At 35.0% G+C, this 23,686-nt stretch overlaps 1 protein-coding gene across 9 annotated transcripts in view; it reads left to right on the top strand.

The window, feature by feature from the left end:
• LOC108708200 (lysine-specific demethylase 6A) overlaps positions 1-23,686 on the top strand; it is a 77,899-nt gene that overhangs the window by 23,975 nt on the left and 30,238 nt on the right. For 5 of the 9 annotated variants that reach the window (XM_041582107.1, XM_041582111.1, XM_041582109.1 and 2 more), the window contains exons 3-13: positions 1,070-1,178; positions 4,759-4,808; positions 8,601-8,659; positions 9,715-9,835; positions 13,844-13,898; positions 19,469-19,503; positions 19,693-19,786; positions 20,418-20,544; positions 21,722-21,820; positions 22,447-22,666; positions 23,190-23,324. In XM_041582107.1, the coding sequence (XP_041438041.1) occupies positions 1,070-1,178; positions 4,759-4,808; positions 8,601-8,659; positions 9,715-9,835; positions 13,844-13,898; positions 19,469-19,503; positions 19,693-19,786; positions 20,418-20,544; positions 21,722-21,820; positions 22,447-22,666; positions 23,190-23,324 (1,104 nt within the window). The remainder of the gene's footprint in view (positions 1-1,069; positions 1,179-4,758; positions 4,809-8,600; positions 8,660-9,714; positions 9,836-13,843; positions 13,899-19,468; positions 19,504-19,692; positions 19,787-20,417; positions 20,545-21,721; positions 21,821-22,446; positions 22,667-23,189; positions 23,325-23,686) is intronic. The other 4 variants (XM_041582110.1, XM_041582114.1, XM_041582112.1 and 1 more) reach the window with 1 other exon arrangement.

Raw genomic sequence — 23,686 nt, forward strand, 5'->3', positions numbered from 1 at the left:
TTTCAGATTATTTACCAGAAGTAAATACTTCTTCCAATTATTTTCTATGTGTGACCGTTCTTCTAATTTTTCACCTTCTAATGCTTGTGACACACGGGCAGATTCGGGGAGATTTAGTCGACTGGCGACTAATCGCCTGTTCTTCTGGGCGACAATCTCCCCGAACTGCCTTTGCGTGTCTTCCCGTCTGCTATAATGCTATAGCACACACAGCACTTCGTTTACCGAAGTCGCCCGAAGTTTCAACTTCAGAAAACGAAGCCCCTCGTGCGATTTTAGCGCATTCGACTTTTCATTATATCGGACGGGAAGACCCGCAAAGGCAGTTCGGGGAGATTGTCGCCCAGAAGAACAGGTGATTAGTCGCCAGCCGACTAAATCTGCCCGTGTGTCACAAGTCTAAAGCAGCTCTGGGGGGGCGGGTCATCGACTCTAAACTGTTCTCAATTGATACATTTAGTTGATGCATTTCTTATCTTAGTCCCTGCTGACCAGAATCCCTGAGTTTCATTAAATGCAGTTGTTAGATTTGATACAATAGTTGCTAATACTCCAGAGATGCTGCTGAAAAATGTATCCACTAAATGTTGCAAAATTGTAACAGTTTAGAGTGCTCCTGAATTACTGAGCTGCCAGACTCAAACACCAGAGACAGGGTAATTAAATTAAAAGCAATTGAAAGAAAAGTATTTCTGGCGAACAATCTGAAAAATGTTTGGAAGGTAAACAACCCCTTGAACATCATGTTGTTCTGGATCAAAGAAAAGCATCTCGCATGTCTTTTTTTGCTCTCTTAAAATAGGTAGTAGTTTCAAACACATGCATGATGCTTCCTGGAGTCCAAAACTCTGCATAGGCATGCTGAATCTGCACGAAACTATAATTGTCCTATTAATTTGTGCTTTGCACTTGTGTATTCAGTCAGCAATGAATTTTTACAGGGCCTTTTGTGCTTCAAATTTGCCCTATGGGTTTTAAAGTTTCAACTATATATTTAAACTATAGATAGCATTGAACTGCAGATATTATTTTCTACTATGTTAACTTTTTTTTTTCCTCCTCCCTTTAGGCTATTCGCTGTTATGAGGCTCTGATATTAAAATCAGAGGGAAAAGTGGAGTCTGATTTCTTCTGTCATTTAGGCCATTTCAACCTGTTGTTGGAAGACTATCCAAAAGGTAAGTTTGATAATTGGGAAATTGTTAACCCATGTTTTTTATAATACTGTAGTACATATACTTAATTCTAGGATTATTTTATATTATAGACACTTCTGTTACATGTTTGTTTGTGCTTGCCTTATGTTTTTAGTTAATGTTCATTGCTTGTCAATTTTCAAAAGGATATTCACAAGGAATAAAACATAACAAAACATATAACAATCCATAAATGTTTTGTTATTAATTTAAATATTGTTTAATCTTTTACAATCAAGATGGCTGTGAAAAACACATTTTTCTAATGCTGCTGAGAAAATATTTTAGAACAGTTTAGAAAATTGACATCCTGACTTAAAAAGATTTGTACACCTGAAAAAAAATGTTTCCAATATACAGTAAAATCTCAATTTTACATATCCTAATTTTCGCTCATTTTCTACTGTTTTTGTCACTCTCACCTGTCGTATTTTTTTTTATAATATGTAGAAAATGTATATATAAACTGATCAAATATGATCAATGACGAGTTCATATATTCATGCTTGTCTCCCCATGTGATTCTCGCCCACAATGTCTCTCTTGGATTTAAATAAATACTTAATCAAATAGATTCACTTTGGATATTAACCAGACATATTTATTTGAGGTATACATTAATACAGAGTATTGAAAAGCTTGTAATGAAAATATCATGTACTGTTGCCCTACACTGGTAAAACTGATTTGTTTGCTTCAGAAACACTACTATAGTTCATATAAACAAGCTGCTGTGTAGTAATGGTGGAAAAAAATGCTATATGATGGTTATAGTGGATAACAGATATACATGGATCTAAATGACATGTATCTAGTTTTCTTCAATATGTGCAACATAAAGTGATTGAAAATGTATTCTATTGCTTTAATATAAAAAAATGTGATACGTCATTCTTACCTCTCATTCATCCTCTCTACCCTTTGAGTTCTGTTGTTTCATAAGAGATACTAATGAAGTCTGTGTAAGGGTGGCCATACACTGCTAGGCCCACTTGTCACGGTCACCAAACAAATGACTCTGTGCCTGATTTGGCCACTCACTCTGGGGCCTAGTCTGGCTAATAAGCTGGTGACTCAATTTGGAGGGACCACTACGGCAGCTTTTATTGGCTTGTGTATGGCCACCTTTAGACTTTGACATAATGAGGAACTTGTTATACAGGTGAGCTTATCTTTTGACTGGTTATTTGATTAAATGTTGAAATACATCTCTTGCTTTAAACAAGCACTATTCCTATTCTGCCAGCAGAGGAGAAACTGATTTATGAAATTATCATTCCTCTGTATATTGAGCTGTTATCTACTACAAAGGCTGAAACTTGTGGAAGGAAAGGTTTGTTCTGACAGAGCTCAGCATCTCCCTTGTAACAGCTTAAAAGTTTAGAGTGGGTATAAGGCTAGTGGAGGATTCTCTGCTCCTACACTCATACTTTTGATGTGCCTGCATCCAGAGTCTTAGCATCACCTTGGGTGGAGGCAAATGTAGCAATGTGCCAAACTCTAAGTTGCTTGATAGCCGCAAGGTTTTGGGGTTCCATACATAGCCCAATAAGCAGCACACTTTTATCACCATGTATATGACAGACTTTTAAGTTAATTTAAAAGTAAATTGCATTATAATGACAAAGTAGGAAAAGTTCTATTTGTGTTTGCATTTTTTTATGCTATTTGTGTCTTTTAGCAAAGGTGTTTTAGGTAGAGTCCTGCAGCGGGTTGGGTACCTGCGGGTTACCCGTAAAAACCCTGCGGGTTGCGGGTAGAATTTCTGGGTGTGGGTATAGACGCGGGTCGGCAGTTCTGCGGGTTTGCGTGTCGGGCCGCGGGGATTTTTCTCATTTTTTCTGATCACGCCTACTTCCGATGATGTCACTTCCGGTTTACAATGACCGCACTTCCCGATTCTTGATGGTTAGCGGGTCTGGGTTGCGGATAAGGCACTTGCGGGTTGGGTAGTGGGTCCAAGCGGGTAAGAATTTGGGTTGCGGATTACACTTACAGGTCGGGTAAGGGTTCCAAAAAATGGACCAGTCACTTATTAAATCATGTCACTTCCACCTAAGGAACATATTCAAAGTTAGATCATTTATCACCCAAGATGCAGCCAAAATTCTCATTCACTCTCTCGTCATATCACGTCTAGACTACTGTAACTCTCTTTTAATTGGCCTTCCCACGCCAGAGACGCACCTCTACAGTCCATAATGACACTGCTGCCAGGCTTATACACCTCTGCAACCTCTCCTCATCTACCATGCCACTCTGCCAATCCCTATACTAGCTTCCGTTACCTTTCAGAATAAAATTCAAATTAATGACCTTGATATTCAAAGCACTTCATAACTCTGCCCCACCCTACATCTCTGAACTAGCCGAACCGCTTACTACGCTCCTCTACTGACCTGCAACTCAACTCTTCTCTCATTACCTCCTCACATGCTCGCATACAAGACTTTGCAAGATCTGTCCAACTTTCTGCCAACCTTTCTGCTTTCAAAAGATCTCTTAAAATGCACTTATTTAGAGAAGCCTACCCTCACTCTGCATAACTAACAAATGAAATACCACATACAGTACTACATCTCTCACCCACTTCATTTTGATCTTGCCCACTCCCACACCTTGTGTTTTGGGGTAGGACTACATGGATGTTTTCGGCACGACAAGTCACATCCGACACAACTAAGGTAAGTGGGAAATGTCCGATGAAGTTTCAGCATTGATCCGATGTCGCAGTGCGTCCGATCGCGTTGAAAACGTTCATGTAGTCCTACCCTTATTCCCTTCCCTTTAGATTGTAAGCTCTTTTGCACAGGGCCTTCCTCTCCTTTTGTACCGGAATTGGTTGTGATGTATGTAACTCCGTATGTTTTATGTATGTAATTCGTTATTTGAATTACGTTATTTAGTTATATAATTATTATTTAATTCGTTATTTAGTGATATAAACACATTTACTTTTACAGTGCTGCGAAATATGTTGGTGCTATATAAATACATGTTAATAATAATAATAATAATTATGGTAACATGCCTTCTGCTTAGAAATACTAACATTGAGCATTATCTGAGCACAGGTCTGCCTGTTGCCAATACGTGACACATTTTAAATAAATGGAAACTGTAGTGAAAAAGAGAACTATTCAGAACTATTTAATAGTTTATACAACATCTAAGTAAAAAAAAAAAAAAAAGAGCGTTTACTACATGTGAGATTATTTTATATATCCAGTCTGCAGGTTGTTAAAAAGCTAAATGCTAGATTTATGATATGCCTCATATTTTTATGTACATAAAGTAAGAAATGTAGAAAGGTAGACACTAAAATATATGACATATCTGTGCTTATGAAAAGTCAAGATGAGTATACGGTAAATAATTCCAGACACTGCTCTAATTACCTAACCAACATGTTTAAGCACATTTTGTCCAACTGTCATTTAAATAATTTCCAATGTCAAAGCATCAATTAATAGGTTTTACTCTTCATATAGATTACCTCTAAAGTAATATTAAAATTGTGAGTTAAACGTTTTTAACGGTGTTATTTTGTGTTTTCTTACAGCATTATCTGCATACCAGAGGTACTACAGTTTACAATCGGACTACTGGAAGGTATATACCATTTATCATTTTAATTGATTATTTTAAAGGCAAATAATGTAAAGCTTTCTGTTTATTAGAATTGCATTATTCTGTTACCATTAGAGGTGGGTCACCTTCCAAAAGTTTTTATTTATTTATTTTGTAACTTTCCAAGAGGTATAGGGGCCCCATGAGGTCCTAATTCATATTAAATTCAAATAAATATTAATAAAACTTGTCAACCTGGGGGCCTGAAAAGTAATCTGCTGTGGGTATGTGTTTGAAAGATGAACAACTCATTTAATATATTTTATTATTTGAAAGATGCACACTTTGTTTTCTATTGTAAAATGTTTATTTTGATTATTTAGATTCCTTTGCTTTTTGTAGTAACAAATGCATGTTTGGTGTATTCATACCTGCTATTTAGTATAATCTATTTTTATTTTTTTTTTTTTACTTGGTTATGGTAATAGTTTAAAAAGCATGGGCTAATACCTGGATTATTAAGTGATTATATTTTAATCAATTAATTAATTAAAAAAAAAAAAAAAACACATCCTAGCCACTATTGCATAAAAAATAACCTTTTATTTTATCTAGTGGAAGGTACAGATATATTTTAACAAAATATATAACTTTTTTAGTAGGGATGCACCGAATCCACTATTTTGGATTTGGCCGAATACTGAGCTGAATCCTAATTTGCATATGCAAATTAAGTCTGGGAAGAGAACTTTTTTACTTGTTTTGTGACAAAAAGTCATGTGATTTCCCTCCCACCCCAATTTGCTTATACAAATTATGATTTGAATTGGCCGGGCATAATGATGCAGGACATTTTGATTGTGACTGAGATTAATGTCACGAGTCTGCTTCCCTGCCTGTTTGTAAATGCAGACAGAGAAGCAGTCAGAGAAACAGCCAATCTAAGCCAGTCCAAACTGATCCACTCCTTGTTCACTCCAGCTATGATTCCCTTGGTACCCACACAGCTGATTTTGGAGCTTTGTCTGTGCCTGTCCATGCACTTGAAGCAATCTGCAGATCTGCTTGAAAGAACTGTTTTGCTATGTATTGTGAGGTAGGCCTTGGTAGAAAAATCATTTGAAATATGCATTTATAGATCAGTTTAAATGTTGTGGGCTTTTTGTATTTTAATGATTTTTGAACATACCAAAATTTGGGTATATATTGAGTATTTATAAATACATTTTGTTCAGTTATTTATCATTGATTTTGTGCGACCAACAGAGGGTGAACGGCAATGCACATAATGTAGCTAGGAGCATTTTTTTTAAAAAAAGCAGCAGATATGGTAGAATTTGTAAATGCAAGTGCTCTTATATATTAGACCACAGACCCAAAAACCATGGTCTGCCCAAAAGATATCTGGCACGTTTAATATTCCCTTTAAGCATTTAATTGGGCCTTGGATGCAATCATCTTCTGACAAGTCTACAAAACATCTGTTTTATTATAATTCAGTTGTTATGTTAGGGGCCAAAAGATTGTATTGGCTTGGTTTGTCTACACTGTTGATTCCTATCTCAACAGGACAAAATGCTCAGAATTGCCAGCCATTTATTTGTAGGTGGTCTTGTGTGTCAATTGATTGCCACTGTCTAATACTGGCTACATTTTTGATCAACAGTCCCACGACATGCAATTTAAATTAATGAGGAACACTTCTAAGGGCTTTGTCAATAACTGTGAGAATAAAGAATTGCTGGTAAAACACAATACCCAGAATAAACTCTTCAAAATATTAATGTACATTAAATGTTAACAATAGGCCACGTGGACCATTTTTCACTGAAAGGTCTGCTTTTGTAAATAATTGTTACTTATAAAGTTCCTAATCCAGACTGCTTTGACCTATCTGATTATCCCTTCTTAATCTTTGAAGAGTTTCTAAAATATGGCAGTCCCCTCATAGGTAGGTAATGTAAATGGACACATGCTTATGGCAAAGTTAAAGAACAAGGTAACCCTAACATTTGTTAGAGCTGCTTCTCTACCTAATTGCTAACGTTTTAACCCAATCCATTACTTTAGGACCATTTCATACACCACAATATTTCTCCTAGGGCACAATCATGGGAGCTATATTACCTTCACCTACACTATAAAGATTCCCGATAAGTTATTTCATAATAATAGCCTGCTGCTGACCTGGAGATGTCATAAATGGATTCAGTCCTGCGATCATGTAGGGAGATATTAACCAAAGTTCTGTACCGTTTGTATGATTCATAACCTTACCACAGGCAAGGAAGGAAACAAACCAGTCAGTGCTAAACAGGAATTAAAGGGGTTGTTCATCTTTAAATTACCTTTTAGTATGATATATAGAGAGTGGTATTCTGAGACAATTTGTAATTAGTTTTAATTTATTTGTAGTTTTTTGCGTTATTTGGCTTTTTATGGAGCAGCTCTCCAGTTTGCAGTTTCAGCAATCTGGTTGTTAGGGTCCACATTACCCTTGCACTGATTTGAATAAGAGACTGGAATATGAAATAGGAGAGGGCCTGAATATAAAGAGGAGTAATAAAAAATAGCTACAACAATAAATGTGTAGCCTTACAGAGCATTTGTTTTTTTGGATGGGGTCAGTTACCCCATTTGAAAGCTGGAAAGAGTCCATAGAAGAAGGCAAATTATTCAAAAATATACAAAAAAAAAACATAATGAAGACCAATTGGAAAGTCAATTAGAATTAGCCATTCTGTAACAACTTAAATGTAACTTAAAGGTGATCCAACCATTTAAGACACACCCCACTTGATGGTCGGTTCTGCAGTTCATCTGTAATGTGATGGGCATCGCCATAGCACCCTGGGAATATTAATCATTGGCTATGTTAAGAAAGTTGTCTTTTAGGGGACACATGCTACTGTGAGGAACATTCTAAAAGGCATGCACAAGTTTTCTGCAGAATCATAGTCTTGGTCTGAGGGAGAAAATGTTGAATTATGGGAAGCCACTCTTCTACTGCTCACCAACATTTTGAAATGTCTTGTAGTGCTGCAAGGAAAGCTGTGCATATTTAGGTAAATCTTGAACGCATAAGGGAAGAGTATAGATATGCTACTTTTATGACACCAATTCTTTAACAACGTTAAACCCATGCCTGTAAGTTAACTATGACTTTTATGTATGTTTTTATTATTATTATCATATAATGCCATTTCTCAGTCTGGTCCCACTCAGGGTCTGTTGTATGCATGTGTTTTTCATTTTGGAAGGGGAGGTGATATAGTATGGATAGGTATGAGATCCATTGAATGCATTGAATCTGAAATTTTCTGGTTAATGTTAAGTACCATGCTAGTGATGCAGGCAGCTATGACAATTTTAAGTGAATGTGATGCAGTAGTGCTGTTGCCAAGATGTGTGTACTGAGGATGGCACTACATTTTGCAGTAATTGATGTGTTTTCTGAGCTACTCAAGCCTGAAAACACAACCATCACACTTCACTGAGCACTGGAAATTATTCTCTACTGGACTTCCAGTGCTCCGTAAACAATTAGGCTAAGATTTCCGTGAAACAGTCTGTGTTCAACAACTTTAGATGAAATGTTTTGATTTCAGAGGGATCTGTTTTTGACATCACATGTCAGTGCTATGTAAATTATAGGCGTCAATAAATGAAAATCAGTCTGTGCTGAATCTGTGTGACATGCTGAACATTTGCAGAAAAAAGAATGCAAGGTCCTGGTTTATTTTCAAACCCTCCCAACATGAAACATTAATGCTACAGGTTAATTTCCCTTTTTTTGTTAAATAGCCTTTTTATAATTTTATATTGTCTTTACAGAATGCTGCCTTTCTTTATGGCCTTGGTTTGGTCTACTTCCATTACAATGCATTTCACTGGTAAGTATACATGGTTTTTATTCCATAACATAGTGTTTTGAGATCGCATGGGTTACAATGGGTGCTTAGTGGTATTTCTGTCACATGACTCACTGAAACGTGTCTTATAATAAATAATGCAAATGAACACTGATCTGGTTAAGTTGATTGCGGTTGTCAATTGATTGCGGTTGTCAAAATACTAATTTTGAAAAGTGGCACAAATGTCCTGGGTAATCAGTGCCCCAGTATACTATACACACATCCATGGATTGCATAATACTAGCCAAAAAATATCCTACTCCCAAAATCAGCTGGCGTTAAAATAAATTACAGGTACAATGTATCAAGTGTTATCTCCACGATTTGCAGGCTATAAATTAAAGGGAACATTTATTTTTGTTAGGGGATTCACCAAATACCTATTTATTTTATTTGGTCTAGAATAAAACTATTTGAATGCAACATTAAGACCACCTTTTTTTCAAAAAATATTTTTATTTGTAAATTTATCCAAAGTAACAAATAGCAGTACATTTTACACAATTGAAAGTACATGCAATCTTAGACTGTCCATGCGTATATTTGGTTTGTCAAGTGGGAAATAATCCCAGTAACTGGTCACAGAAAAGTAACGTTATATCATTGCATAAGATAACCTATCCCATGTTCAGGATTGATTAATTTATCATATTGTAGTACAGTGGTATGCAGAACTATAAATGGTATTGGTAAGTTATGAGAATGAAATGTACATTAAATTTCCTGTTTAATATCATCAATACATTAACAAACCTTACAACCACCTTTATGATGGACATCCTTTCTCTTTAATTAGTCAAATTACTCCTAGGGCTAGAACAGGTTTCAACAAAATCTAATTCTTAACAGGGTCCTTGCCAGACAATCCCTATTCCTAAAGTGCCAGGTAACCCAGCACAATGTATTTGCAAATAGTCTTTGCTCTCTAACTTGCATAAAGGTTATATGCCCCAAAAGCCTGTTGTGCACCTTTGCTCCTAATCATTCCATATGTCTACAATGTTTTGTTTATAATTGAACTTTTTTCTCTTCAGGGCAATTAGAGCATTTCAGGAAGTGCTTTATGTCGAACCCAGCTTCTGTCGCGCCAAGGAAATTCATTTACGACTTGGACTGATGTTCAAAGTGAATACTGATTATGAGTCAAGTTTAAAGGTAAATTTGTTAAAACATAGACTTGCAAACTAGTACATAATTTTTTTGCAGGTAGTTGAGAGTTGTGCAATGTGATATTGGATAGAAGCTGCTATTTCAGTATTTGGTGTTTGAGCTACTCCAGGGGGGTGTTATATTAATTAAAAGCTGTCATTCTGAAATGGGTAAAGAATATTTTATTAATTAAAAGCTGTCATTCTGAAATGGGTAAAGAATATTTTAATTGCCTATTCACTGGAACTATGAGGATTTTCAATTTTATAGTGTTGTGGAGATGTTAGACCTTTATGAAAGTGGCATGCTTTGCGTTTTAGTTGGTTTCTTTTTTGAAAGCCACAATTGTGCAATGCTTTTGTTAATTTATTGCAATGCTGGCTTCAGTGGGTTGTTGGAACAGGTATGGGATCGGTTATGCATAAAAATTTTATCCAGAAAGTTCCAAATTACAGAAAGGCCATCTCCCATAGACTCCATTTTATCCAAAAATTTCAAATATTTAAAAATGATTTCCTTTTTCTCTGTGATAGTAAAACAGTACGTTGTGCTTGACCCAAATTTAGATCTAATCCTTATTGGAAGCAAACATAGCCTGTTGGTTTATTTAATGTTTAAATTATTTTTAAGGTATGAAGATCCAAATTATGGAAAGGTCCCTAGCATTCTGGATAACAGGTCCCATACCTGTACACGCACAAATTCAAATATTTTAATATATTCAAAGCTAGTGTGTCTTTTGATACTTTTCAACATGTGAACAGTACAGTTTTTCTGCAATGGCAGAGACACACTAATGTGACTGTAGGTTTATGCATTTGGTTTTTGGTGCTTGTTAATTCTAGTGACCGTTGCATTTGGCCTAGAAAATGTGAGCATTGAACCAATTACTGATATGAGCAGCACAGCAGTTTGCCAAAATGTGTCAGTGACTTAAAAATCGCCACATGACATTAGGCAAGCTGGTACCTTAGATATATTGAAAAGTGCTAACGTACATGTCGAAAGACAAACTGGATATATATTGTTTATTTATATATATTATCAATTTATTGTAGGGATGCACCTAATCCAGGATTTGGCCTTTTTCAGCAAGATTTGGCTGAATTTGCACAAAGCATTCGGCCGAATCCTAAAATACTGGATTTGGTGCATCTCTAATTTATTGTGCCTGTGCGGGATGTTTTGACCTTTGTGTACATGAAGTGCTAGAGTCGAAGATAATACTCAGTCTACACCTAAGAAAGACCAAAGCTATTCACACATGTAGTGTTTTGGACCAATTTTAACAGGTTGTATAAGAAAAAAACTAATTTCTAAGGCTGTTGGCACATGTAGTTTTCTTTAACACAAAGATTAAAACTTTTGTCTGCTTCCTTTTTTTTGGAACGCTTAATGAACAGGATATGGCTGCAAGGTGGCAAAAGAAGCCGTTTTACCTGTGAGGAAGTGATGGTCAAAATACTGCTTGTGGTTTATAAGACTAAATGTGTTTTATTACTGTGTTGGAAAAAATATTTACCAGGAGGGTATAAAACACGTTCTTTACGTAATTGTTTAGAGCTCAAAAGTTTGAGAGGTAAATGTCTTAAGTATATGACTATGAAAATTTTCATTCATCCAGGTCATGGTATATGTGGTAGAGGTAAATCTAAAACAACTGGACTTGCTGAGTAATTATTCAAATGATTATTGGGCAAGTCCAGTTGTTTTAGATTTACCTATACCAGACATCTAGCAGATATATATATTTAATTATAAAGATACAAATGTCATACAAATCAAGGCATTGTAGTGTACCTAGTCTAAAGGCCCCCATACATGGTCCGATAAAAGCTGCTGACAGATCAAGGGTCTATTATTATTGTGAAATAAATTGGCTGTATTAAAGTTTAGAATGTTAACCAAAGAAAAGACTACAGTCTATTTAGAAAATACATTATAGTGTTGGCCTCCAAGACTAAGTGGAACTTGAGAGAATATAGACTATAGATATTTGTACACATCTCTTCCTCCTCTGTAAGTGAAGTCTAGACGTATAAAATTGAAAGTAAGGCCTTGCGTGGACATTCAGAAGGCACACCAATATGGCAGTCAAATGTGATTTCTGCCAGTGGTGTGCTGGCATGACTGAAAGCATACCCGTTCACAAAGTAGCAGCAGACCATAGCCAATCTATTTTTACTCGTCCACGCTTATTTCCCGTAATTTACATATCCAAATTAGGATTCGGTATTCGGACAAATCTTTCACAAAGGATTCTGGGTTCGGTTTATAATCTTGGATTTGGTGCAAATTGATTCATTATATTTAATCGGTTAAATAGTTTTCTTATATTTGTATAGGTCCTATTTCTTACAATTAACAAACTGCTTTAAATTCATTAAAGTAATTATTGTAGTATTCCAGTAGTTAGTTCAATAAATGAGTTCATCTATTAAAAAAAATTAAAAAAAAAAAAAAGAATTAAAATGTATATGTTATATTCATATATCCAGTCAGTGCTATTTCTGTAGTAAATAGCAGTGAAAAAAGAGCCTGGTCCAAATTATTTGAGTTTAGCTCACCTCTTAAGACAAAATTTCTTTTTGACATTCAGTACAGCACCTTCTAGGTAAATCCTCTAACAGTGGATTTGAATTTCTATAGACTGCTGTCTGCCTTGAGGGTATTGTGTGTCGTCTCTGAACTGCAGTGGCCTCTCCTGCATAATAACCATTTCACACAGCAGTAGCCAGCTTCAGTACTGCAATATTTGTATGAGGTGCAGATGTTTTCTAGCTGCTTGTGCTTGTTGCAGACAGGAAAATGTGAATTTAAGAAGGCTTTTTGTGTTTCTGCTGGTGAGTGTCGTTTGTGATTCAACCTAGTAATCTGTATCTTACAGTTTTTTGGGGTTTTTTTGCGATCGTTGTGCCTTCTTTATACCATTTGTTTTTTCTGGTTAGTAAAGCTTAGAGAAAATAGTATTGTTTTTTTCCTTTCTAGCATTTAAATGGAATTTCCTTGTACTTCATTTTTTATCCATTGTACTCTGTAGAAATCCTTTGTCATTTAATCTAGAGAGTACATGTTTTAATTAGATGCTTTTAAGCAAATCTCTTGATGTTTTACATTTGTTTAAACCATATGCTTTTTAAAAAATGTATTTTTATATAGCGTTAACTGAATTTAATTTGCTGACATTTTATATTCACATGTATTCTATGTTGTTGTTTTTTGGTTACTCGTAGAATGCTGGTGTTAGCTGCAAAATATAACACATTATTTCTAAGCTTTTCTATTACCATCAGATATGCTATTTATGCTAATTTTGGTCCATAAGTAGATTTGCTGCCTCTTATTTTTTTGGTAATTTACATAATGTTCACCCATTATTTGTGCCATTATTTACTTTATGTAGTGAATTTTCAAATTCCCTTATTAATATTGCTATGGTAACAGCCCCAAAAGCAACCCAGTCTAGTTATCTGCATCAGTACACAAAGGATAAAGAAATTTACAGGTATGCATTCTGAATTACAGTTGTTTTCAGATGCTGAATGTATTAGTGTTTTGATTTGAATATCCAGTTTGAGGTGAGGAAAAAGAGATAATTTTAATGTTGATTATTTTCAATGTGGAGTGCTCCTTTGAAAGGGTACACTTGTGTTTTCTGAGAAATTCTACCAGGGCTGAGCAAAGTTGAACATTCAAAAATATATACTTATGGTAAAATACTTTTTGTTCTCCTTATGAATGTTTGAGTTTCCTTAGTAGTAGGTTAATTGGCCTTAGATTGTCCACTGGGACAGGGATTGCGGTAAATGCTGAATAATATGTGCAAAGCATTACAGAAAAGCATTACGAATAAAGAAAAAATAAAAAATGTTAATTAAGTACATAAAGACATTGGGAGGGAAAAGTGGAAAAGAGCATGTGAATTTATTTATATCTCATTGCCTCATTAGCAGCATGAAGAATTGCAAACCTTTACATATGAAAAATAGTTAACACTCTCTCATTTCCTTACAGCATTTTCAGTTGGCTTTGATTGACTGTAATCCTTGCAATTTGTCCAAAACTGAGAGTAAGTATTTTCTGTGATATACATTATGGTATTTAATGATCTCATTTAAAATGCTATTTCACTGAACTTGCATACATTATCAGACATTGAATTGGATCATTTTTATTCAACAGCATAGAAGTGGTGGACAAAAAAGTAGTGCCGCCTTCTAAAACTTGATAGTGTATGTAAGGAGCTTTTTGACTGATACTTGCCTTTAGTATGGAATAGAATTAAATATATCCTTAACTGCTGGCAGGGGAATGTTCTACTCTTCTAGAAAGATGGCTTTAGAGTATCCTCTCACTTTTGTTTCCAACAGGGGCGGTGTTAAGTCCCTTCTTCTGGTGATGTTGTTGACATTGGAAGATGCCAACGTTAATTTATCATTAAAACATTTTGTTTTTAGAAACAAGAAATATTAAGATACCGACCCATGACCATTATGAATCCTCTGCTAAGCTAATGTTACTATGCATGCAGAATGCTAGGATTTTTAACAGCAGTCTCAGATCAAAACCCTATATGACTTTGGGTGAAATGCGAAGTTATTTTGCTAACCATATGGATAGTGTCCAGCCATCAGATGTCCAGTTCCTGTGGTCATTACACTATTCTTATCCCTTCTGCATTATTGCTTGTAATTAGTAGGTTGACATTATGAACTCTAACATAATGTTTGGCTTTTCTGAGTGTTTGCTTCCTGTTTAGCTTGAAAGAATATTTTATGTTCAGTTTTGTAGTTTTTAAGAGGCAGTGGTTTTATCATTTTGAGTTTTTTTAGTAAGCGCTTGCCTAAGCTTATCGTTTCTGTTCCTAGCAAATATTTCTCTCCTTTTTCTGGAAATGCCATCATAACTTTCAAATCCATATATTGATACACTGTCATGTTTTTCTTGCGGACCAATTTGCTTGATGGGCATTAAATATTTGTGGAATTTGGGCATGCCTGCCATATTAAGGTGTATTAAATCTACATAGTGCTGACTCTGCATAATGTAAACTAAGAAAAAAGTTTTCTTGAATAGATCTAAAAGAGCATGTATGAGGATTTTCCTGATACATCTCAAGCACTAGGTTGGGCTTGAAAATAGAGCTGCCTTTCAATATATGCCCAGAATCTGCCCCAAAAGCCTTTAGACAAAAATAAGATACTTTTAAAAAGGTGATATTTGAAATTCATACAAAGTCACCATAATCTTTAAAAGCATGTCAAGCATTTTAATTTCTTGTTGTTACTGACTAGTTAAAATAGAATGGAATAGGATACTTTGATCCATATTTACTCTCCATACTTTCAGTATTTGGTATGTATTGTTAAAGAATTAGTAATATTTTCTTAAATGTGTGTAAATCTCTAAAATTATTCCAAATAGTTTCCAGAATAACATACCTTTCTCTCTGCATTTAGTCTGATGCTATTTCTAAATCACGTGTTGGAAGCTGCTGCTTGTTTCAGCTACTTCCTGGTATTGCATGAAGCTCTGCTTGTATACTAGCTGTTATTCTTTGGGTTGTTTATAGTCTTTTTAGTGATTTTAAAAATAGCAGCCTAATTTATTCTTTAAACACAATTTTATAAGACCGGTTTTGTGTTTTATGGGATTTTCTAACATCTGTGTCTTCAATATCAGTGAACATATCACCTTTATATTTGGAGCCTGTTTAATAATCTTCGGAGTCCATATATTTAACCTGCAGTTCATCATGTACTACTTTGATCTTTTTAAATTAAAAAAAAAAATCTACCCCCCCCCCCCCCCCATGAAATCTGCACTGGCCCATGATACCACTGTAGAAGCAGCGCACAACGATTGTTTTTCACTTCTGGGCCAGCACATGTACAGTAGCCTTATAAACCAAACTTTAAGGAATAAGCCGCATTTTTCCCTCTACTGTGCATGTGCCAGTCCAGGTACCACTGAAGCAGGAGAAGATGATCACATTTTGGTGCTCCTGGTTAGGTAAACGATTATAATCGCTGTAGGATGCCGAGCATTTGGCAGTGATTTTACTTTTAACACTGTGTATTCGCTTCTACTGAAAATAGAAAACAAGTGTGGCATTAGAACCTAAAATAGTTTAATTGTAGCTTTTGTGCTCATCATAGTAGCCTTCTCTCTAGATCTTTAATAAAGTGAACAGCCATATGATGGGTGAAATTGTACTTATCCTATCATTTGGCCCACAGCAACCCCTCTTCCAACTTGGTTGGCTATTTCTTTTTTACCTTTTCCTATTTTACTTTATCCACTTTGCATAGATATCAACTTTCCAGGGCTGATTTTAGGAAGGTGTTTTGACCATTCACTGACCAGTTTGAACCCCTGTCATGGCCTGCATCTTGCTTACGCCTAGCATATGAATCTGGATTGCTCACAGATAATTAGGTTGCATCTGTAGCACTATTTTTTTGTACAAAGATATTAAGGTAAATGACAGACAAGGCAATGTAGGGTGTTTTGTTGCTTTATGGGATAAAGCTTAAATACTTGAAATTACTTCATCCAGAAACTTGTAAGTGATTCAGATATTTTCCTGTTTCCTTATCTTGATTGTGCCCCGATAACAATAACATTAGGGTTAGTGGTCTACCAAAATGGCCAACCAAGAATGCCAGTAATAGATTACTTCAGGCTCAGGATTAGCAGGAGCAATTCTTCAATGGACCAGTTCAACTTTAAATTACATTTTAGTATGATGCACATAATCATTGGAGACATTTTGATCAAAATCGATCAAAAATGCGTACAAAAGCTTTTTTGAGCAATTATGTGATTTAGGTGTTTTAACTGAGGCAATTTTCAGTATTGTCTGTGGCAGTATATTTTCTAGCTGCAACAGGTAGCACCATGTGCATCAATTATAAATAGGCTGTAGCTCACCTTTAGTATATGTAGGTGGATTCTCCTGCAAGGTGTCCTGTGTCCACACCCAAATTGATACAGTCAGTATTATAATAGAAAGCAGGACAAATCCAAGGCAGTAACTATGACTGCAAAGTGCTTTTATTGGGGAAAAGTGCTCCACAACATGTTTCGGGCATTGACTTGATAAAGGGCCAATGCCCGAAACATGTTGTGGAGCACTTTTCCCCAATAAAAGCACTTTGCAGTCATAGTTACTGCCTTGGATTTGTCCTGTTTTCTATTATAAAACTGAAAGTTAGCACCATGTGTCATTTCCATAAAGGTGAATATACCCTTGAAGTCTAATCATAGTCTATCAGGAAATCTTTGCTAGAGTGTTTGCTTTTTCCAAAGACCTTTCATTAACAAATAAATTACTTTTATAGTGATCCTTTAAAGATTGTAATACCATTAAAGGGGGCTATAGTCACACTTGATAATCCACTGGCCACAAGTGTAAAGTAAAAATCTGTCTCTTAGTTTGCATTAAAAAATAAACTTCTCCGCACTGAGTCATGCGTTACATTTTTTGAATTTAAAGGAAAACTAATACATACATGTAATAATACATATATGGGAAATGAGGCACTCATAACAAAAAAAAAGTTATGTATATTGTTTCTGTTAATAGCACTCAAACAAAAATATGTAGACTGGTTGCTGCTAACAAATAATGTAATAGGCCAATGAAGTACAGCACTCAACAAGTCTTGTGCAAACAAAAATAAGGTTTTTTAACAATTTAATTTACAAAACCAACATTTCAGCACCTGTATTCCTTGACAAAGGTCAAAGTCAGTGACCCAAATATGAAAATATTAAAAGTACAGTCAGTCCTCGAGTTACATGCACCCATCTTACATACAACTCACACTTACAGGTGGGGACTGTTACAGTAACATACTGTGGTTTGCTCGACTTTTATTAGCATTTAGCTTTAAAAAACCACCTGCCCCAATCCCCTCTGGTGTGTGTTGCCTACTGCAGAGCACAGAAAGGTAAAAATACATACTATTTTAAGACAGACATCTGTCTGTTGTATGTAATAAGTAGATGTATATGTCTTATCCTACATACAAATTCAACGTAAGAACAAACTTACAGACCCTATCCCATTGGATCAAAGGTCCATATGTGTGAATTGCTACAGCTTTCAATCCAACCTCCAGAGTAATGCTCTGATCTTTGGCCCAAGAAATTGTACCAGCCCGATATTTCCCACCTTTTCCGATCTCCACAAACAAGCCTATCTTATAATGTAAGGCCAACTTAAGAATCTCCTAAAATGCACTGCTGCTTTTCCTTCTCACCAGAAAGTACAGTACTTTCAAGTAAATATTTTCAGGGAAGGCAGTTACGGGCAATTTCCTTTGTATAAATGAACTTTTATGCATTTTTGCTGGTTTTATTTTTTTAGTTGTGAAAACCACAACTAGAAAACCCTTCAGTTCAATGTGTCATAGGTTTAAGTGACAATGGTGCTAATCGGCTTGGCTGTTTTTAGTGTTCTGTGAAGTATTTATGCCACCCCTGAACATGTATTTGCTTAACAAATTTGTTTAAGATATATATATATATATATATATATATATATATCTATATATATATATATCTATATATATATATCTATATCTATCTATATATCTATATCTATATCTATATCTATATATATCTATATATATATATATATATATATATATATATATATATATATATATATATATATATATATATATATATATATATATATATATATATATATATATATATATATATATATATATATATATATATATATAACCATACAGAAAGCTGACGCACACTGGGATTTATCAAAAATAAAAACTTATTTTATTTGGATCGACGTTTTGGTCCACACACGGACCTTTATCAAGATACATATAAAGTGCAAGTGTAGGCCATTTTATAGACTCACCCACCAGTGAACATGCATCAGAACACGCCCATACATCAAGTGAAAAATTGAACCCCAGAAGACCCAAAAGTCCAGCAGACGTGGATAGTATTAACTTGGTCTGAAAAACAAAGTGCATGGAACAATATAATTCAGTATATTAAACAATTTCATGATCATATATTGTAAATATTATTTAAAATATTGTTAAAAATAATTGACAGTAATATTACGCTTATAAAGTGACAAGTAGTTAATAAAGTGTTAATAGTGTACTAAAATGTTTTAAAAACAATGTAATAAATACTTGGAAAATCAGTTGTTTGCATGTAGACACATTTTCAACATTTTTTGGCAGTACATAGAATAGTATAAATATTATATTAAATATTTATAATATTTATACTATTCTATGTACTGCCAAAAAATGTCGAAAATGTCTCTCTCTCTCTCTCTCTCTCTCTCTCTCTCTCTCTCTCTCTCTCTCTCTCTCTCTCTCTCTCTCTCTCTCCCCCTCCCCCTCCCCCTCTCTCTCTCTCTCTCTCTCTCTCTCTCCCCCTCTCTCTCCCCCTCTCTCTCTCTCTCTCTCTCTCTCTCTCTCTCTCTCTCTCTCTCTCTCTCTCTCTCTCTCTCTCTCTCTCTCTCTCTCCCTCTCCCTCTCCCTCTCTCTCTCTCTCTCTCTCTCTCCCTCTCTCTCCCTCTCTCCATTGCATTTTTCCTTTTATGTTCCACAGTCCTAGTGACACATTGTTTTTTTTATTTTCCAGTTCAGTTTCACATTGCTCACTTGTACGAAACACAGGTAAGTTTATAGTTCTTATTTTATTGTTGTTCCTGTGACAGGGCTCAAATGAATAAGTGACATATTTTTGTTACAAAAAGGACTCAACATAAAACACTTTCAGTTGCATCTTGCAGTTGGAAAGAGTTACAGCCTGTACAGTACTAGTTTTTGTTTTGGTAACTTTTTTGATTTATTTGTTTTAAACAGAGAAAGTATCACTCTGCAAAAGAAGCTTATGAACAGCTTTTGCAAACCGAAAACCTTCCAACTCAAGTTAAAGCTACGGTTTTACAGCAGTTAGGTTTGTATTAAATATTTATAACTTAATATTTTTTATTTTCTGAATTAAGTATAGGGGTATAGCTTTGTAGGATATTGTTTTGCTTAAAGTCCTGAAAAAGGCTGCCTAGAGCAGGGATTTTATGACATTGTATTGGTACATGCACATCTTTGGGGCTACAATTTGACTAGAAACCTTGTTAGCTTATAGTGTTAAAGGGGATCTATCATCATAAAAATGAAAATTTTATATAAACTTCATCTCACTGAAATAAGACTCAACCAAATAAAAATTCTGTACCGTTTAAGAAATAATCAAGTTACTCTTCAGTATCTCACTCTTCATACAGAGGTCTGGGTCAGATTTTAATTGACAGGTAGGTCTAATAAGTCTAAAATTGGCTCCACTTACTGCATGAAGACAGAACGAAATGAGAGAGACAGGCTGCTCACAGGGGAAGAATGAAGAGTACCTTGATTATTTCATAAATGGGACAGTATTTTTAATTTGAGTTTAATTACAAAGTTTTTTCCTTCAGCAAGATTAAGCTTATATTAAATTTGTTTTTGCGATAGATCCCCTTTAAGGATATTTATTCACAGATGCACTGTGCCTATTGAGAAGTCATGAAATTAGTTTTCTCTTTTAATAGGTTGGATGCATCACACCGTTGATCAGCTGGGAGACAAAGCCACAAAGGCAAGCTATGCTATTCAGTATCTACAGAAATCTTTAGAAGCCGATCCCAACTCTGGTCAATCCTGGTATTTCCTTGGAAGGTAAGATATTTTTAATTGACAAACAGAACGTACATCTGATGTATTCAGTGTTCAGCCCACAATGCCAATTCTTTTGTGACTGTATGTTTACCACCCACTATGGAGCATTGACCTACTTTATCTTTGTATATTTATTTACTAGACAGCTTGTCCTCCCTGTTACTTTTCTACATTGTAACATTGTACATTGATGCATTTCCTACTAGTGCTTTATATAGATATGTATATATAGCTGACAAACAACAATTCTTGCACAACATGCAGCACATCCATTAGATTCTTGTTAAATTTACTGACGGCTCCTCAAGCATAACCTAAACTGTATATTAGGCTGCAGATGCCTTCACAAATACTCTGTCACTGAGAGAAATTGTGATGCACTGGTCTTCAGTTCTACCTAGGGACCAAAACTGTAGATTGGTATTATGGTGGTAATGTTGATGACGGTCAATTTAAGGTTCGAGTACACATTGACACATTGAACAAGTGTTCCCAAAAGTGCTATGATATGCAAGTGACACGTATGAAAATGTTTGTCTAGTTTTTTTCTACCAATAGCCACATAGCCCTTACGGCACTGGACAGCACATACTAAAAACTGAATATCCTGTTTAAAACCAGACAGGTGGTAACCCCACTCCTATACATATCCCAGTAAAAGCATTTAATATTCTCTCCTTAAAAGCTATGAACAAACTGTCGATGTTGCTGACTGGACACAAAATTGTCAGGTTGCTCTTTTATGCTATCCCAGTTGACAGGGCAATCAGACTCCAGGGCCGTATAGGATTTTTGAAATCAAATAAAAACCTCAAGACAATATCTCCTTAGAAATTAACAGCACTAGTCAACTTGGACTAGTGTTTTGCAACTTTATACATGTAGTGAGTGCTTATTTGCCATGTCACAAATAAGAAATTTTTCAATTCCTTTGAATTCAATGACACAAGTTGAGAGTTAAAGGTAATTTGTGTACATTTCTTTTGCACAAACAAGTTTGAAGATTTACAAAGTCCAAGGGATTACAGAATCCTTCCTTATTACATTATTAATTACATTATTTACACTGCAAGCTTTTACTTGTACTTCAGGTTATTGGTTTTGTGATTATCTAAGTAAAACAAACTATGCCAATTTATTTTACAAAGAATCTAATCTTTCCCTGTCTTATTTTTAGGTGCTATTCCAGTATAGGCAAAGTTCAGGATGCCTTCATATCCTATAGGCAGTCTATTGATAAATCTGAGGCAAGTGCAGATACTTGGTGTTCTATAGGGTAAGTAACACTGAAGTGATTTATAAGCATTTGCCAAATATTCCAACAACTGACTTTAATTGTCAATTTTTTTCGAAACTACTTATTTTATTCTTTAATATCACATGCATGTTCAAAACCCTTGGTGGCTTTTTAAAAAATTAATTGGTGTTTATTTGGTCATTTGAAGCATCATTTTTTAGGCTGCTGTCTCCTGGCTACAAATAGCATAACATACTATACCTGTTAACCTTGATTAGTATGTTTGCTGAAAGAATAGTTTCTGTTTTGATTAATAATTATCAGGGAATAAAAAAAATACAGATTAGTTTTATTACGCAGAGGCCAATATAGCCCCCTCAATTACATTTTTGTTTCGTACCGCGCCGTAAGCATTAGTGCCATTAAACCTCACCAAACGATCATCCACGAGAAACCACTGTAGAATGTTGTATATTTAGTTTTCATTTACGATTGCAAACTCTACTTTTTTGTTTAGCTCTTGTGCCACGCCATATTACATATTCATGTATTCTTATGTTGCTTAAGTGTCACCAAAGAAATAATCATAAAATTCTAGTTTTTAACTATTTACTGTTGATAAAAGGTTAAAAAAAATATTACTTTTTTTTCTTCTTTCTTTCTAGTGTTCTCTATCAGCAGCAGAACCAACCTATGGATGCTCTGCAGGCTTACATATGTGCTGTTCAGTTGGACCATGGTCATGCTGCAGCCTGGATGGATTTAGGCACACTATATGAATCCTGCAATCAGCCTCAGGATGCTATCAAATGCTACCTAAATGCAACAAGGAGCAAAAACTGCAACAATACCTCTGCACTTGCAGCAAGAATCAAATACTTACAGGTAGACTTAATTTGTTACTTACATTGGTATGTCCATATATGATTGTTAGAAAAGAATAAAAAACAAAGGTGTGTTGGGTATATGCCATGAGATATATATGCACACACACATGCATACATATAATTAATGTATGTAATTTTCTTTGTTTGTGTTTCATTGATTTTAAGTGTGTGAAATGAATAGTTGGCCGAAAATCATTTCACCTGTTTTTCTTATTACATGTATCTGTAGACATCTTTGTTTCATCCAACAGTTAAAAGTATTGATTGGAAACAGTCAAACAACTGTGTTTCTGACTATTGTTTGCAGTTTTCAAAGCAATTTTTCATATTCCACAGATCTTTATCTATCTTTTATCACAAAGGTTTATATCCTGGTTACCCTCTTTGATATTTACTTTAAAAAATGGAGGAAATAATAAATTCTTGTTTCAAAAGCTCAGGACATGCTAGGAAGTTGTAGTGCTAATGCTCTTACTAAAATAGGCCTGTGTTAAATTTCCTTCTTACATAATTTTTCCTAGGCTCAGTTGTGTAACCTTCCACAAGGTAGTCTACAGAATAAAACTAAATTGCTTCCTAGTATTGAGGAGGCATGGAGCCTACCAATCCCAGCAGAGCTTACCTCCAGGCAGGGTGCCATGAACTCAGCACAGCAGGTGAGAAGTTGGGTTATGTTCTGCAGATGCCCAGCTTATAAAAGTTATTTTCACGATTTAGTGTCAAAATTCTATTACTTGAGCACCAAACTTTCTTATATTTTTGTACGCCAGTATATATACAGTGAGATGATTTAAAAAAAAAAATCCCTACATTTTGGGTACCAATTAAGAACCTTTGTGGATCTCTTATTTTCAATTGTATTAATCTTGTTGATTAAACAATAAGCTCATATTTCGCCATCAGTTCATTTTTTTTTAATACTGGTATTCATTAATTTGTGCCAGTATAATTTTTATGTGGAGCCACATCATTTTTATTCCACAGAGAATGTCAAAACCCTATACATTAGGGTGTCTAT

This window comes from Xenopus laevis, chromosome 2L (assembly GCF_017654675.1).
Source record: "Xenopus laevis strain J_2021 chromosome 2L, Xenopus_laevis_v10.1, whole genome shotgun sequence".
Lineage (NCBI taxonomy): Eukaryota > Metazoa > Chordata > Amphibia > Anura > Pipidae > Xenopus > Xenopus laevis.